Below are 15,976 nucleotides of genomic sequence, written 5' to 3'. Positions count from 1 at the left end.
CTGATCATTTCAGAGCCAAGATAGGAAGACCAGTTAGAAGGACACTGCAATAACCCAAGCATGAGCTAATAAGAGTCATAGAGATTGGAAAAGAAGAAACAAATACAAGGGGTGGTCTGGAGATAAAATTCAAAATACCTGCTATGTAGAGATGAGGGAAGGAAAATATATAGGTTTCACTCTAAGAGTCAGCCTCTATAAAAGGAAGAAGGATAAGAAATTTTAACCAACTTTATAGACAATCCATAAATATCCGTCTTCATCAGAAGGAAGTTGCTCCTCCTGACCTTCGTATGCATCCCTTGGAAATGCTGAGCTCCTTTATTCCTCTCATGAAATCACCTATTATTTATTTCAGGCATGCCGGGGTCCTGCCCTAGCGGGGTCCAGGGAGTCCTGAAGGATGAGTGGCGTCGGCGAAAAGATGAGACAGGAGTCGTTCCGTTGGAGCAATCTCCAGAGAGAGAGCTAATGCAGCTTTCTCTGGGTCATCTTTTATTACAATTTTTCTCATCATTATAGATTCAGAATACGTCATTGATTATATAATTTAAAACTTTGCCAAGACATGACATTTCCTTAACCATGATTGGGGGTACAAAAAATGTAACATTAATTTACATTTTTCCAGGATATGTCCTTCAGTTATATAATTATTAAAACTACAGAATCATTAATAAAATACGTCACTAATTTACATTTTTCAGATTTTCCAAAGATTTACTATTTTTCCCAAGATATGCTATTTTCTTATTAACTAATGCCAAACTACGTAACCAGACTCTAAGTCTCCTAACCAATCATTAACCTAAAGTACACGTGTACTTTATTTCTAATCTAAAATTCCCATCTAAAAAAGTCCCTTTAAATCTTATATTTAAAATATCCTGAAGTTTATTAATCATTCTTAAAACATATCAGAAACCTATACAACTAAAAACTTAAGAATTTCTAAACTTAAGAATCTAAATAAAATAATATTTCTAACATTATTCTAAAACTGTGTCTTATAAAGCTGTTTTAATTAATTCCTAAATTTATTCTCATAAAACTGGTTGGTTGAGCTACTTTCTCAAAGAGTTTCTTTGTTTCTCAGTCAAGGTGCACTAGTTCTCATATCTTTATAATCTTTCTCAATAGAAAGTAAGTTCTAAAAATCAATCCACTTTCCACCAATATTAACTATGCTCATCATATATCCCTATGTAAAGTAAGAAAGGGTTTATAAAAAGAGAAAAATATATCTTTATATGTTTTAACTTTCCTAAGTGTATAATATAACTTTCCTTAATCAAAAATGAAACTGCATGTGGTGAACTTTGTGAAATAAGCATACTGATTAGGTTTTCTAAGAGACCGGAAATATGGGCTTGGGTTCTAGTTGATATAATCAATGTGGTGCCTAAAATTCTCATGACCTTTCAAAGGATGATTGTTGTCCGTTATCAGGTTTGTCCACAATGTACTGAGATAGAAGAACAGCCTTCTACTTTGTCCTTGATATGCTGAGGGGTAGTAGAACAGCCTCCAAGGCATGAACTACCTGTTATGTTCTAGCCATCTGAAATTTAATTTGTTTGGCATTTAACATACTCATGCCTCCTGTCAGAAACATAAGCATGAAAATGAAAAGTCCCAATTACATAAAAAAGGGTCTCGTGGTTTCGGTTTCCCACCAACCATTGTGGCTTTGCCAGCATTCATCCTCACTGTGACCCTGTCAAGACAGTGAGTGGGGGATCGCCTTCACCACAGGCAGCTTTCTCCAAAAAAGGGGGGAGAGGGGACATATTATATAATGCTCTATATTCCTCCTCCCATCCACCTCTAGAATTCCCTATTCTTTAAGTCAACACTTTTATAGCACTGAATCGGTAAAATACTTACTAGGCTAATTTCCTCCAATATTAAATCTCATTTAAAAACATCAAAAGGATGTGTATTCCACCCCTCTTGCTTTTGTCAGCATTATTTGAAATGTGTTAACTAGAGGACAGTCTCAACAGACTTACACCTACTATACACTATTTTCTTTTTCTTTTTCTTTTTTTTTTCTTGGTTCTTCTTAGTTATACATGACAGTAGGATCCATTCTAATTCTCACACAGTATTTTCTACTAGTAAAATGTTTTAAGTACCATGCATTAATGGGTAGAGTCCTTATCAACCTTAAGAATTCCTGAGTGACCTCTTAATAGCTGAAAATAACCAGATACCAGAGTTGACAGACCCAGAGATTCTCCATAATTATCAAATATCTTTTTGTTTCCCTGTGCAATCTAGTCAAGAGATAGACAAAGTGGAGAGAAGCACCCCAGGCACGTCCAGGAAAGACACCTTGTGCCTTTCTACCAGCAGCAATTACTGACCAACCTGCTTGACAAGACTATAAGGGAGGCATATTAAACTTGAGTTTGTCTTTCTAGAGAGAATTTCCTACATTGGAGAAAACAGTACTAGAAAAAATGTAAACCCATCCTAAAAAGGGAAAAGAAATTAATATTAACACTATTATGATGATGATAAGTTAGACTATATAGCACAAAAGAGACAGAAAATACTTGGACCCAATAAACACCCATTTATTAAATGCTTATTAAGTGCCAACCCCTGTGTTAAGTTCTATAGATATTAAAAAAAGTAATTCATATATTTCACAAGTATTAGCATATATTCACAAGTAGGAATGCCTACTATATGCCAGCTGCTCTGTTATAAACTGGGGATGAACAAAAGAGAAAAAGAAGTGTCTGCCCTAAAGGATAAGGTTGATATAGGAGTATACATCAGAAACCCACACCCAAAATCATCTTTTTTTTAAAAGTCAGGTTTATTCATTTCCTAGGGCTGCCATACAAATTACTACAAACTGGTGGCTTAAAGCAACAGAAATATATTCTCTCACAGTTCTGAAAGCTAGAATTATAAAATCAATGTCAGCAGGGCCACTCTGTTTGTGAAGGCTCCAGAGAAACCTTCCCTTGCCTCCTGCCACTCCTGGTGGCTCCCGGCAACCCTTGCAGATCCTTGGCTATTGTTGTATCACTCCACTCTCTGCCTCTAACTTGGTCTGTTCAGGCTGCTATAACAAAATACTAGACTAGGTTGCTTATAAACAACGGAAATTTATTGCTCACACTTCCGAAGGCTAGAAATCCAAGATCAAATAACTAGTAGGTTTGCTCTCTGGTAAGGGCTTGCACATGGTGATCCCAGTGAGCCTGCATTGAATCCAAGATTATTTTCATGCAGTTCGCCTTGCCAGGTTTTCAACTTGCTTGAGACCCATAACCTCTTTCTTCTTTCCTGTTTCTCCCTTTAGAACAGGATTATCTGTCTTATCCCCTTCCCAACATTATAGTTTGGAAGCCCAAAAACTTGTTAGCTTCATACATGGGCAAGATTTTTGCACAGATTGAATTGCACCCAAGTCTCACCAGTATCTGATTCAGGTGATATTTTAGATGAAACTTTGGATATTAGACTATTAGAGCTGATGCCAGAATCAGTTCATGTCTGGGGCTGTTGGGATAGAATAAAGGTATTTGGCACTTAACAATGACATGAATTTTGGAGGGCCAGGGATAGAATGCTATGAACTAAATGTTTGTGTACCCCCAAAATTCATCTGTGGAAACTCTAATCCCTGATGTGATGATAATTGGAGGTGGGGCCTTCAGGAGGTAATTAAGGCATGAAAGTATAGCATGATGGAGAAGAGCCCCTCTAAGAGAGATGTTTCCTCTCTTCAGGAATGGAGTTCTCCTCAGGATCCAACCATGCCTTCCCTGCTCTCAGATTCCAGTCCCTCAGTCTCTAAAACTGTAAGAAATAAGCATCTATTGTTTAAGTCACCCGGAAATTTTCGTTATAGCTGTCTGAACTGGCTGAATAGCTCTTTTTACTCTGTTGATTGTGTCCTTTGATGCACAAAAATGTTTTTAAATTTGATGTAGTGCCATCTGTCAGTTTTTTGCTTTTGTTACCTACACTTTTGGTGTCAGAAATACACTATTTAAGGAGACGGAAATTATTTACACATTTAGAATTTAGATGACGAAGGAAAATGAAGGGACATTTTTCTTATTCTTTTTCTACTGACACAATAGTTTGAACGATTATAATCACGTTGTTTAGTTTGAGATGAGCAACTAGGAAGATCTATGCAGTGGCCCAGATACTTAAAATCAATTTAATCTGAAGTTAAATTTAAGGAAGTTAAAGACTTTGAAATAAATCATTGTGGCTTTTTCTTTTTTTTATTTTATAATTATATCATCAAAGTAGTAGCATTTGAATAAGATCACAGATGTTAAGAATACAGACGTAGACTTAACAATTGTTCAGCTTTCAATTTTTAATTTTTCTACAAATTTTTACTTTACATTGGCATAAAACTGATATGCATTCAGTAAAACTATATTTTGAATTTTGAATTTTGATTTACTAACAATATTCAGTGCCATATTTTCGAGTGATACTGGGCAGCCGTGGTGAGTCACAGCTCCCAGTTGGCCATGTGATCACGAAGGCAAATCTTCGGTGTGCTGTGTTTCTACACAGGATGTTCAGTGAGTTCCATGTATTAAACACATTTTAGACTTACAATATTTTCAACTTATATAGCTTATCTGGGTATAATCCCATCTAAGAAAACGAGCATGTAAATAGCAATTGTAGATTTCATTCAAAATTCCTAACTTAACAGGAGAACTAACATTTTATAAAAGCACATAAGCCAAATAAGTAATAGCAGAACTGCCTCACCTATCCAGCAAACTTATAAAAATGGAATTCAGAAATATATATAGTAATATATAATATATATGATATATATATATGTGATATATATATATATATATATATATATATACATAATGCCTCCATTAAAAATACTTTCCAAGTAGTTTCCCAAGTTTTTTGATATCATTCTAATTCTATGAGTAAATACAGACTTGGTAACTATTAACAAATTGCCAACAGGCATAATGATCATCCAAACTCCCATGTGTTAAGGCTACTTCTTTTCTAATAATTTGGATTTCCAGAGAATATGAGATTTCTTGGAAGTTTAGTTTTTCCAAAGTTTTATTTAGATATTATCTTTGTAATCAGATAGACTAGGTCCCCATTCCTAGGTTTCCAGTCTCATTCCTTGTTAGCTGAATAAATTCACAAGAGTTTTAATTTCCCCAAATCCTAGTTTCTTCCCCTACAACATAAGGATAGTAATGCTCACAAAGAAAGATGGTGACCAAAGGTGAAATGTGAGCTAGATAGAGTGGTACATGGACGGTATAGTCACTACTCGGTAAGGGAAGGGCACTATTAACATCTATGACTGAGATTTTATTAACTAACCTTTTGCCCTATTAATTTCATGACCTCTTTTTTAAATAGGTAAGTGTCAGGAGAAGAACCTATAATGTCAATGTGTGTCTTATGAAAATTAATCAGAACCCTAAGGTATCTTGATTGTAGTTGTTCACATGCCCGTTCAATATTTCTCTTCTCTCTATTTCCCTTTCCTTCCAAAATGAATGTCTCTTTCCTAAGCTCAGAGTGAAGACCCTGAGCCCATTCCTCAATGAGCTCCTTTACATGCTGTGCACTGTTTGGCCCAGAATCACCTTGAGCACTCGCTAGACAAATAGTGGTGACGTCACCATCCACCCTCTCCTGACTTAGAATATTAAATTTGTTCAGTGTGATTTCATAAAACCCACACTTCCATTTCAGGTAAAGGAAAACATCTGTGTCCATCACAAGCATTTCTGAGCTTCTAACAGTTTCAGGTACTAAGGGCCTGAGCGTCTCCACCAAGTTATCACTGCTCTGACTCTTTTGGGGGCTTTGTCTGTTCTGTTTTCTCCCTTCAGTCATAACATTCCTGTTTTTTTCTAAAAGAGAACTTGCTTTTGATAGCAAAGACTCTTTGAGCTTCTTGATAGCCAGAAAGGGTCCTTCCACAGAGATTCTTCCTCCAGGTCCCAAGGGACTGAAGTTTAAAGTTGGGATTTTCTTTTTCAGGTCTATTACCAGGCTTTCCAGGATAATTTGACCACGAAAAACAGAAAGATCAAGGGTAGCTTTCACAGAGCTGAAGACCTAAAATTAAAAAGAAAAATTAAAATAGCACTGCCTACTGAGGCAAAGAAACATAAACAAATTCATTTTTTTTACCAACTTCTTATCATGCAGTCACTTTAAATCAGACTCTAATGGCCAAACCCAGACTTCCTGGCTTCTCACACCCAGGCAGCCCATCCGTGGTACCCAGGCTGTTCAGTTTGAGATTCAGAGTCCCTTGTTACATACCCTAAAACAGAGGCAGTCACATCATTTTTAGAGGCAAATTGCTCTTTTGAAACAAAGTCTCAATCAATGGATGTGTAACTGATGTGATTCTGCAATCTGTATACGGGGTAAAAATGGGAGTTCATAACCCACTTGAATCAAAGTGTGAAATATGATATATCAAGAACTATGTAATGTTTTGAACAACCAACAATAAAAATTAAAAAAAAAAAGAAACAAAGTCTCACGCAGAACACATAGGTATAAACTGTTCTAGTTCCGCTCCATAAGTCCCTCTAGAGTCATCCCCACCCTTCCCTTCCAGTTTGAAGTTCATCACATGGTTACAGAGAATGCCAGGTTTCTTGCAGAATATGGTTTATAAACCAACACTTCAAATTTTTCACTTCTCTTATTTCTACCCTTCCTGCCCTTTCAAAACTCCCTTTTAGTGTGCATCTTAATTTTTTCTCCAAAATAAATCTCTAGGTAGGTACCTGATGTTATCTATAATAACCCAAAAGCTCACTGTCACTTTAAAAGCATTAAGTAGGACACAGAGAAATATAAAGGCAAAAACTTCAAGAAGCAGGTTTGGTCTTTTGTACTGACATGACTCAGGTTAGAGAGCTGAATCCATGAGGTGAGAGAGCACTGTGTGTTTCTTTACACAGGAAAGACTTCACAGGACAAACGGGACCCAGAACTCCCAGCACACCCTCAGCTCACGCCTTACCTTTTCACTAAAGTGAGAGACTGTGAGTTCAGCATGTACCGTCTTCTGAATTGCTAGATGGTGTTTCTTTTGTCTGACAACATTCTCTGCAACTAAGTGGAAACATTAGCATCAAAAGTGTTTGTGGCATAACACTAATAATTACTTTAACTCCTAAAAATAGAGAAATTTGATTCTTTTCTTTAGAAAGTCTGAATTTTTCCTATATTTTTCCTCTAAATCCAACATTTAAATAACTTTTTCCTTTCATTTTAACATATTAAAGTTAATTTCATGTATTAATATGTTCTTAATCATATTTCTTTTATTTTTTTAAAGAGAGAGAGAGAATTTTTTAATTTTTTTTTTTTTTAAGTTTTCAGCAGACACAACATCTTTGTTTGTATGTGGTGCTGAGGATCGAATCTGGGCCGCATGCATGCCAGACGAGTATGCTACCGCTTGAGCCACATCCCCAGCCCATCATATTTCTTTTAAAACACACATAGGCCAGGCACAGCAATTCAGGAGGCTGAGGAAGTTTGAGGCCAACCTCAGCAACTTAGCAAAGCCCTAAGCAACTTAGCAAGACCCTGTCTCAAAATAAAAAATAAAAAGGGATGGAGAAGTAGCTCAGTGGTAAAGCAGGGTTAAATTCCCTGGGTTAAATTCCCAATTAACCCCTGGGTTAAATTCCCAATGCCAAAACACACACACACACACACACACACACACACACAAGCACAGTACATACATGAATAGAGAACAGAAACCCAAGAGTAAATCCCCCACTCTACTAATACTGGTCACATAAACTCTCATGTCTGTGAATCCAGGGTTCCACACTGTCCTGGTTTTCCTCCTAATTCACTGGCTCCTTTGCTAATTCTCCATATTTTCCCACTCATTAGATGTTAGAAAGCCCCAGACCTCAGTCCTCAAACTTCTTTACTAACCTATGTCTACCTCCCAGTCAATTCAACACTTCCCACAGCTTTAGACACCAACCTTATATGCATTGCTTCCAAAATTTTATCTCTGCTCCATTATCTTAATAAGTGCTTCAATGACCCAAAATCAAATTGATAATTATCCCCCTCCTGAACATACTCCATTCAAGCTTCCCAACTCAAAAATTCACAAATATCCACGAGTGCCCATCAGCTGCCCTACTGCACCTTTCCAAAGCAGCAAAGACTGTTCCTCACACAGCGACCAGTATGACCATTGAGAAAAGGCAGTCCTGTTTTGTCAATCCTCTGCTCAGAATTGGATCCTCTACAAGAATAAAATCCAGACATCCTGCCTTGACCCATAGCTACTTAGCAAAAACTGGCCCCAGCTCCCAGTCTAACCACATCTATTGTACACACACACACACACACACACACACACACACAGCCCAATCTCATAAAACTCCAGCCACACAGGCCTCCTTGGTATTCCTCTAAACAACCAGCATGTTTCCCCTGTGGAATTTCTACCTGTCCTTCACCTAGTCTGAAATGTTTTTTTTTTCCATTTATCTGCATGATTCATTTTCTTACTTCATTCAGGTCCCTGCTCAAATGTCACCTAAACATATGACATCAGGGCTGTGGATATAGATCAGCAGTAGAGCACTTACCTCTAGCATGTACAAGGCCTTGGGTTTGATTCCCAGCACCACCAAATTATATATTCTTTTTAAAAGTGTTTTCCTAGCCACTCTATTTAAATAGCACCATCCATCATGTTTTCTTTCTCTTCTCCCGTATACTTTTTCATAGCAAGTTAGTGTCCTCTGCAGATCCAACTGTAACTATCCCCTATGTCAGGGATGGGGCGAGGGAACAGGATGGCTCCATTTTATCTCAGATCCAAACTGTATTTCTCAATTCAATTTGGTAAGTAATAAAGCAAATACTATGTTAGAATATCCATATGATAGTTTGAACACAGAACAGCAAAGGGTATAATTGTATTGTATTGAAGCCACCTTAAAGTCCCAAAGTAGTTATCTTGTTTATAGAATTATATATCATTTACGCAGGGGGATTTTCTACATTTTTCTGCATTTTGCAAGTTTTCTATAAAACTTTTATCCTAAGATACTTTAAAGTATAGGAAAAGAAGAAGTTTACAAAAATTTGCCAGTTACTAACAGTTTTCAAAATTTACCAGTTACTTTTTATCATGAGTCATTTTCATACATTTCTGCTCATACAATGTTGGCCAGTTTTATGTTCAGAATAGAATAATTTAAAGCTACTTCAAATCTTATTTATCCATGAATCATTTCAACAAAATCTAATTTTAATTTCACTGAGTAAGTATTTCTCAAATTATAAAACTTTGATTTGAAAATACCTTTCTTTTCTTTGAATATTACATATGCAACTCCTTTGGTTCTTGTTGGATATATCACATCTTCAATATCTCCACCCTCATTTTTAATGTCTCGGAAGTAAGTCTCCACTAATGTAGTCAGCAACTGATCACTCAAAAGGCCAACAGGAAGACCAGCAACGACAATGGTTCTTTCAAGAGCTCTGGATTTCTTGACATTCGAAACTGATGCCTGTAACAGAAAAAGTAGAATACTATTTAAAAATACAAGCTCTACTTAATGAAAAGTGGGGTCACATAAAGTTAAAAAAAAAAGTGGGAGGAAGGAGGGAAGGCAAAGGAAAGAACTGGTGCATAGAGTTGACCAAATTATGCCATGTGCATGCATGATTGTATCACAATGCGTTCCAACTTATATATAATGGTAATGCATCAAATAAAAAATAAATACATACAAGGAAGACCAATAGAGTAGAAGAAGAAGATGATAGTACTGGGGATTGAGATGGAGAAAACTATGCTCTAAGCACTTATGAATATGTCAAAAGGAGCCCCACTATTATGCATGACTACAATGCACTAAAAATTTTTAGCCAGCCCACACCTGTAATCCCAGCGACTTGGGAGGTTAAGGCAGGAGCATTGTGAGTTTAAAGCCAGCCTCATCAACATAGTGAGGGCCTGAGCAACATAGCGAGACCCTGTCCCAAAATAAAACAGGAAAAGGGCTGAGGATGTGGCTTAGTGGTAAAGCACCCCTGGGTTCAATCCCTGGTACAAGGGGCAAAAAAAAAAAAAAAGGTTTTAAAAAATAAAAAGAATTTTTAAAAAGCCAAAAGGAAGACCAGCGACTACAATAGTTCTTTCAGAAGATTTGTATTTCTTGAAAGTCAAAACTAATGCTTATAAGAGAAACAGTTATATTATGAATATATTTTAAAATATACTTAATGAAAGTACCATCACATAAAATAGAAGACAATATCTTACTCAATAAAGGCAACAGTGTAACTAGTAGATACTTTTTAAAAAGGGAATAGATCTTTGCTTTATACCATCTACTAACATAAATTATAGCCAAATTTGAAAGTTAAATGTAAAAATGATCCCTTTATTTTTTTTAATAAGTGGAAATGTTGATTAATTGTTCATTTTAGGAAAGCCTAAAAATAATTTAAAAAGGAAATATAAATTTCAAAAATTAAAATGTAAAATAAGATAATCAAATAGTCACAAAATACAGTAATGTGGAAGTGACTATTTTTTATGGATTGTAGATTCCCAAGTCAATAAGCTAGTAAAAAATACATCCCTTTTATTATCAGAATCAGGGGGAAATTACCATTAAAAAAACAAAACCCCAGGAGTAACATGGATACTGTGGTGGAGTAAATCCCACCTTGCAGACGTATCTGAAATTAAATCCAGCCTTAGAAAGAGTGCATGCTATTGTAGCCACCGGGCTGGGCACAGAGTACCAACTGTGCTGGGTTCACTCTCTTTGAACTTCTTGAATTATCCACATAATGCCTTCATTTGCTCCCCAATCCCATTTAGGGAAGTGGATTTGTGAACTTCTCCCAATGCTTACACAGTTAGTCCAGCCTGTGCAACAAAAGAATTACCTGAGGGTGGACAGGATGGCCCAAGGGCCTGAACCATGGTGAATAGACCACTCAGGAGCTCAGGACTCTCAGTCCACAGGACTCTGTACTTAGAATCCGATTCCACAGGGATTGGCAAACTACTTCTGGCCTCCCCAGAGGTAAGAAAAGAGCTTAAGCACACAAACAGTGTCCTGTCCATCCCAAGAACTCCTTAAGATGAAAATAAAAGAATAAACTCAGTTACAATGAAGCAATCAGTGTCGGAGATTTCAATAAATTTCTGAAAGACTGAAAAAACACAAAAGTATATGGAAGACTATGACAGAGAGCAGCAGCTAACCTGGAATAAGCAAATGGATGTTGCAGGGACAATGATGACAACAGGCACAGCAGAATCACAGAAATGATAAACAAACAAGATGTTGTTGAAAGGCTATTGGTTAAAAAAAACTGCTCCAGTGTCTCCCATGTTACCAGCTCCTAACCTTTCTACACAGAACATACTCTGACAAAGGCAGCTGGTGCAGAACATGGTGGGAAATAGAATTATTTTACTGAAGAAGAAGGAAAAGAGTAAGAGCAAGGGGAAGAGGGGGTCAAAAGGGGAATAGGAGGGAGAGGGGGATGGGAAGCGGGGAACTAAATGAACACTCTAGAGAAAACTTGACCAGCCAGTGTGGACAAGTCCTCCTCCTGTTTCTGGCATTTAAAGAAGCCCCAGCCTAACGATCATAAACAAACTACAGTGTGGCATGATTTTGAGTAAATTATAGCAAACAAAAAGAAAAAGGGAAATCCATTTCACCCAGCCACTAGAAACATTTTCCTGTACATAGAAAAGGAAAAATACACATGATATTAGACCAAAAAGAGAAAAAGTAATCACAGCATGCAATGAAGCCCCACTATAAACAGCATTTACTATTTACAATGCAGTATTATTGGTTTTTAACTTTTCAACTGAACTTGCTGTCTTCAAAATATCAAAGACTTAAATAATGGTTACAGAATAAAATGAAAATACACAACTCTGTCAATAAAGAGGTAACAGCAGTTGAGAAAAAATATAGAAAAATCTCCCACACTGAAGAGAATCATGTAATAGTACCCCCATTTTAAGTCCTTTACAGAAGTTACAAAAATAATCCATAGAAGAAGTAAAAGAAGAATAAAAAATAATATTACATTACTTTCAAACTTAAAAGGCAAAGAAAGAAGTCAGAAGTTACCTGAGTGAGATCCTTATTTATCATAGTAGGATTTGACAGAAAATGATTAAGTCAATGTTGACTGCCCCAGCATATGCACTCAGGGCATCTCTGGTATTCAGCTGGCAGCTCGTGAAATAAAGTAGCAAAATGTGCCTGTCTGATGAAGTGAATTTTAGTTCACTTTAAATCAGGTGCATCTGAATGCACCTGAATTTTTTAGAATATTTTGTCAATTAGTTAATCAGTTAGCAAATACTGTATTATTAAATATGTGTTCCATGCCAGGCAATATGCTAGGTTTCAGAAATAATGATACATACAAAGAAATAAAATTTGCCCCTTGCCCTGAAATTCAGTTCCCCCACAAAAATGTAAATCGTTATGTGTGGGGCACTTAGATAGGCTTTAGGATTAAGACTATAAAAAAGGGTGGAGGTCGGTCGGGAGGGTCTATACATGAAAGAGGAGGCAGACACATAAATAAATCTTTTCAAAAGAGCTTGGTATTCATGAAAGAAGTAGATCTATTGCTTTAAGGAGGAAGGAGTCCAACACACTATTTTAGAAGGACACAGACCATTCACAATAAAATCCTAAAATTACAATAAATGCCATCCAAAATTAGAAAGCAAGATTAATTAATTCTGGCTAACGGAGTCTGAAAAAGGCTCCACAAAAGAGAGGTCTTTAAGGCTGAGGTCAAATTTGAATTGATGAGACAAAGATACCAAGAAAAAGCTGGGCAAGGCGGGAGGCATGAAACTGGCTCATGTTGATACATATATAGAACAAAGGGAATGTCTCCAGAAAATAAAATGAGAAAAACTCTTATTGGCTATTTGTTTTAGGAGATACTTTTATGGATGAAAATCATTTATCTAGATTGTACAATGAAACAGCAAAAATATACCAGATGGTAAGTGTGCCTATAGGCAACCTATTCCCAAGTGGTACAATGCAATTTCCCCAAGACAATTCTCCCTTACAAGAGAGGGGTAAAAAAAAAATGACTGAAAAGATTTTTTTAGATTTTTCAGAAAACCCTATTTCTTGAGATTTGTAATGATATGACATCCTGCTCTAACAACCCCCACCAGCCTCAGTGTGTCAGTGGATAGAGAATTAATTTCTTTTTTGCTCTGCATCAATGTCAAAGAAAATTTATCAATCACTTTAAATTCAAAAAATCACTCTACCTCTATGCCCTCATCAATACTAATACCATATTTCTTCCTCCAAATGTCTGTACATAATTTAATCAAAGGAACTTTCTGAGCTAGTATTTTTAGGAGAGAAAACAAAAGACTTTTGTTTTCTAACAATTTAAGAATTTTTATAAATTATCTTGTGATTTATTTCAATGACCTGCCAGGATTCTTCCTTAACTTTCTTTCATATGTCTGAGAAAGTATTGCTAACATATATATAATTCTGCTGAGGACAGTTATGAACAATGAGAATAACTAATCTCTTCTATCCACGATTAGGGAGAAAAAAGAAATAACCTGGAGAAAGAAATTCCTTTCAAGGATTTTGAAACAAGAACAGCATTGAAGTCAAGCGATATTAAGGTGATAGCACTTTTTCCCGTATCATAGTTATCTTTTAAGAAACTTTTGGGCGTCAGGATCCAAAAAGGTATAAAGAAAACTATTTTTTTTAAGTAAGGGACTAGGAAATAATTGGAAGATTCATTCGCTGCGTTTACTTAGATTTCTTTTCTCAAAATCAGTTATTTATTTTCAATGACTATACCTTTACTCTCACCAGGTAAACAAAAGCACATTTGCATCTCACAATTGCTTTTACATTACCAGGACTCGGGGATTTCAGATCAGAAAGTAAAGGCTCTGCCACAGTTTCAAACGCTTGATAGAGGAACACACACACACACACACACACACACACACACACACGTACGCGCGCGCAGCTCAGTCTTGAATTTGCTGTCTGTTGTTCCTAGCCAGCACAGATGGTGAAAACACTGAGCCCTTTGTGTCTCTGGATAAAGAACTAAGACCACAAAACCACAAAAGCGAATTCGCACCAGGAGAGACTTCAGGATGCCTCCCTAACTTGTGTCCTTGGTTGAATCCGTTCTTAACTAGCTCTTTCCAAAAGAAGCTGTAACCTTCATTTCTGGGTAATCTGTCCACTTTTGCTCGCCCCCAACCCCCACCCCCGAATCGTGGGAGGACAACAGTTTGATCCCTACAGCCTGCAAAGCAACTCCTCCTCGAAACTGCGGTGCGGGGCAGTGGGCGCAGGAGGTCGCAGCCTGTGCCTGGGCCCTTCCTCTCGCAGCCCGAGGTTAATTTCAGTAACGCGCAGCGTCGCAGCAGGGGCAGGTGCAGAGATCTGGGGTTGATCGGCGGCGGGGATTGGTGGCTCTTGGCCGCGCCAGGGCCTCCAGCCCAGCCCCGCACCCTGGACCTGCCCGAGGGGTTCTGCGCCCACTTGGGAGACCTACGCGACGGCATGGGCCCTGCACCACAAAACCCCAAGAAAAATGACTTGCCATGGTGGAGGAGAGATGCGCCCTTGGCGGCCGCGAGGAAGCCCCAAACCCAGCGGAGCGCGGGCGGTGCAGAGGGCCCGGCAGGCTGGTTTTGGTTTCGTTTTTTTGTTCCCGCTCACTTGGAGACAATACAAGAAAAAGGCGGCCTTTCCATCCCATATGGCTGTTCTGTAGCGGGTGGCCTCTAGGTGGGAGCCAGGACTTGGAAGGGCCGCTGGCACCAGACCAGACATCCTCCATAGTTTTGCAACTTTTGAAAGCACGCTTTCAAAGACAGGCCCGGAGATTCCCTGGCAGAAATTTAGGGATTCTCCCAATGATTCGTCAGTCCTGCACTCAATGGACTCCTTCCGAACCCTCAGTATTCCCCCTACAGTATTCCTGTGTGGTCTCTTCTCCCAGATTGACAAATACACAGGATGAAAAGCATAGTCCCTGCCAATAGGGAGCTGACCACCTATATGCAAATATAAAATGTCAACATAAATGATGTCTATGAAAAATATTAAACTTTGCTGTAGAATTGGATTCAGGCAGTGCTGGATTTCTGAGTCTGGCTCTTGGGGCAAAGGGAATCCACATAGGTAACAAGTTCAAAGTAAAATTAAAGAGAACACGAAAAAGGCAAGTGGATGGCCAATGTGAAGATGCTTGGGCTTATCCCTAATAAAGACATACACATTGAAATCACAACGCGATACCGTTTTTCCCAGCGTTAGCCGGTCTGTAAAGAACATCAATGTTGTTGCAAGTCGTGGGAACATTTTGAAGGATTTTGACCCCTATAGAGGGATCTCAGACCACAGCACTCCAACATGGCTCAGTATGCTGAGTACTTTAAATGAAGGACTTCGGTCAAAAGAGTCTCTTCCTGGGCCCTCCTGGGCCCTCCTGTATCCTTCCCCTTTTCTGCCCTTAGCCAATCAAAGAAACCGGAATTTCTCTTCTTCCAGGTGGGTGAAGGAAACTAGAATCCCCCCCCCTGCCCCCAATAAACAAGCCATTGAACCTAGAAAGTCACTCTACGCCTTCTCCCTGTTCCCTTGAAGACCCTCGTTCTAGAGAAGTCCTGCCCTATACCGAGGACGAAGGAATGCTACACAGGGAAACCAAGAAGAATCTGAACCGCCTTGCTGGGCTCCTGGTATTGGGCCAGTCTGTTATCGTTAGATAATACCTTTGATGCAGTCACGTTTCTGCACAGCTGTCCTTCATCAACATAAGCATAAAAATAGTTTTCTCTGGGTCTTCAATTCTGAATGCTCCTGTCACATAAAACTTTTAATTAATAAATAATGCT

General features: G+C 38.0%; 1 protein-coding gene across 1 annotated transcript; it reads right to left on the bottom strand.

The window, feature by feature from the left end:
* Nucleotides 1–444: 444 nt before the first annotated feature.
* On the bottom strand, nt 445–14,931 carry Rbm43 (RNA binding motif protein 43). Its single transcript, XM_046426958.2, has 4 exons — nt 14,677–14,931; nt 9,362–9,572; nt 7,034–7,125; nt 445–6,108 (listed from the first exon to the last, which is right to left on the bottom strand). The coding sequence occupies exons 1-4, from the start codon at nt 14,914–14,916 to the stop codon at nt 5,353–5,355; spliced, it is 1,299 nt and encodes a 432-aa protein (XP_046282914.2). The 5' UTR covers nt 14,917–14,931; the 3' UTR covers nt 445–5,352.
* Nucleotides 14,932–15,976: the final 1,045 nt, after the last annotated feature.

The sequence above is a fragment of the Marmota monax genome, unplaced genomic scaffold, assembly GCF_021218885.2.
Source record: "Marmota monax isolate L192 unplaced genomic scaffold, Marmota_monax_Labrador192_F-V1.1 WCK01_AAM20220418_F8-fsc00048, whole genome shotgun sequence".
Lineage (NCBI taxonomy): Eukaryota > Metazoa > Chordata > Mammalia > Rodentia > Sciuridae > Marmota > Marmota monax.
Note: the sequence above shows the minus strand (reverse complement) of the source record. Positions and strands in the feature narration are given on the sequence as shown.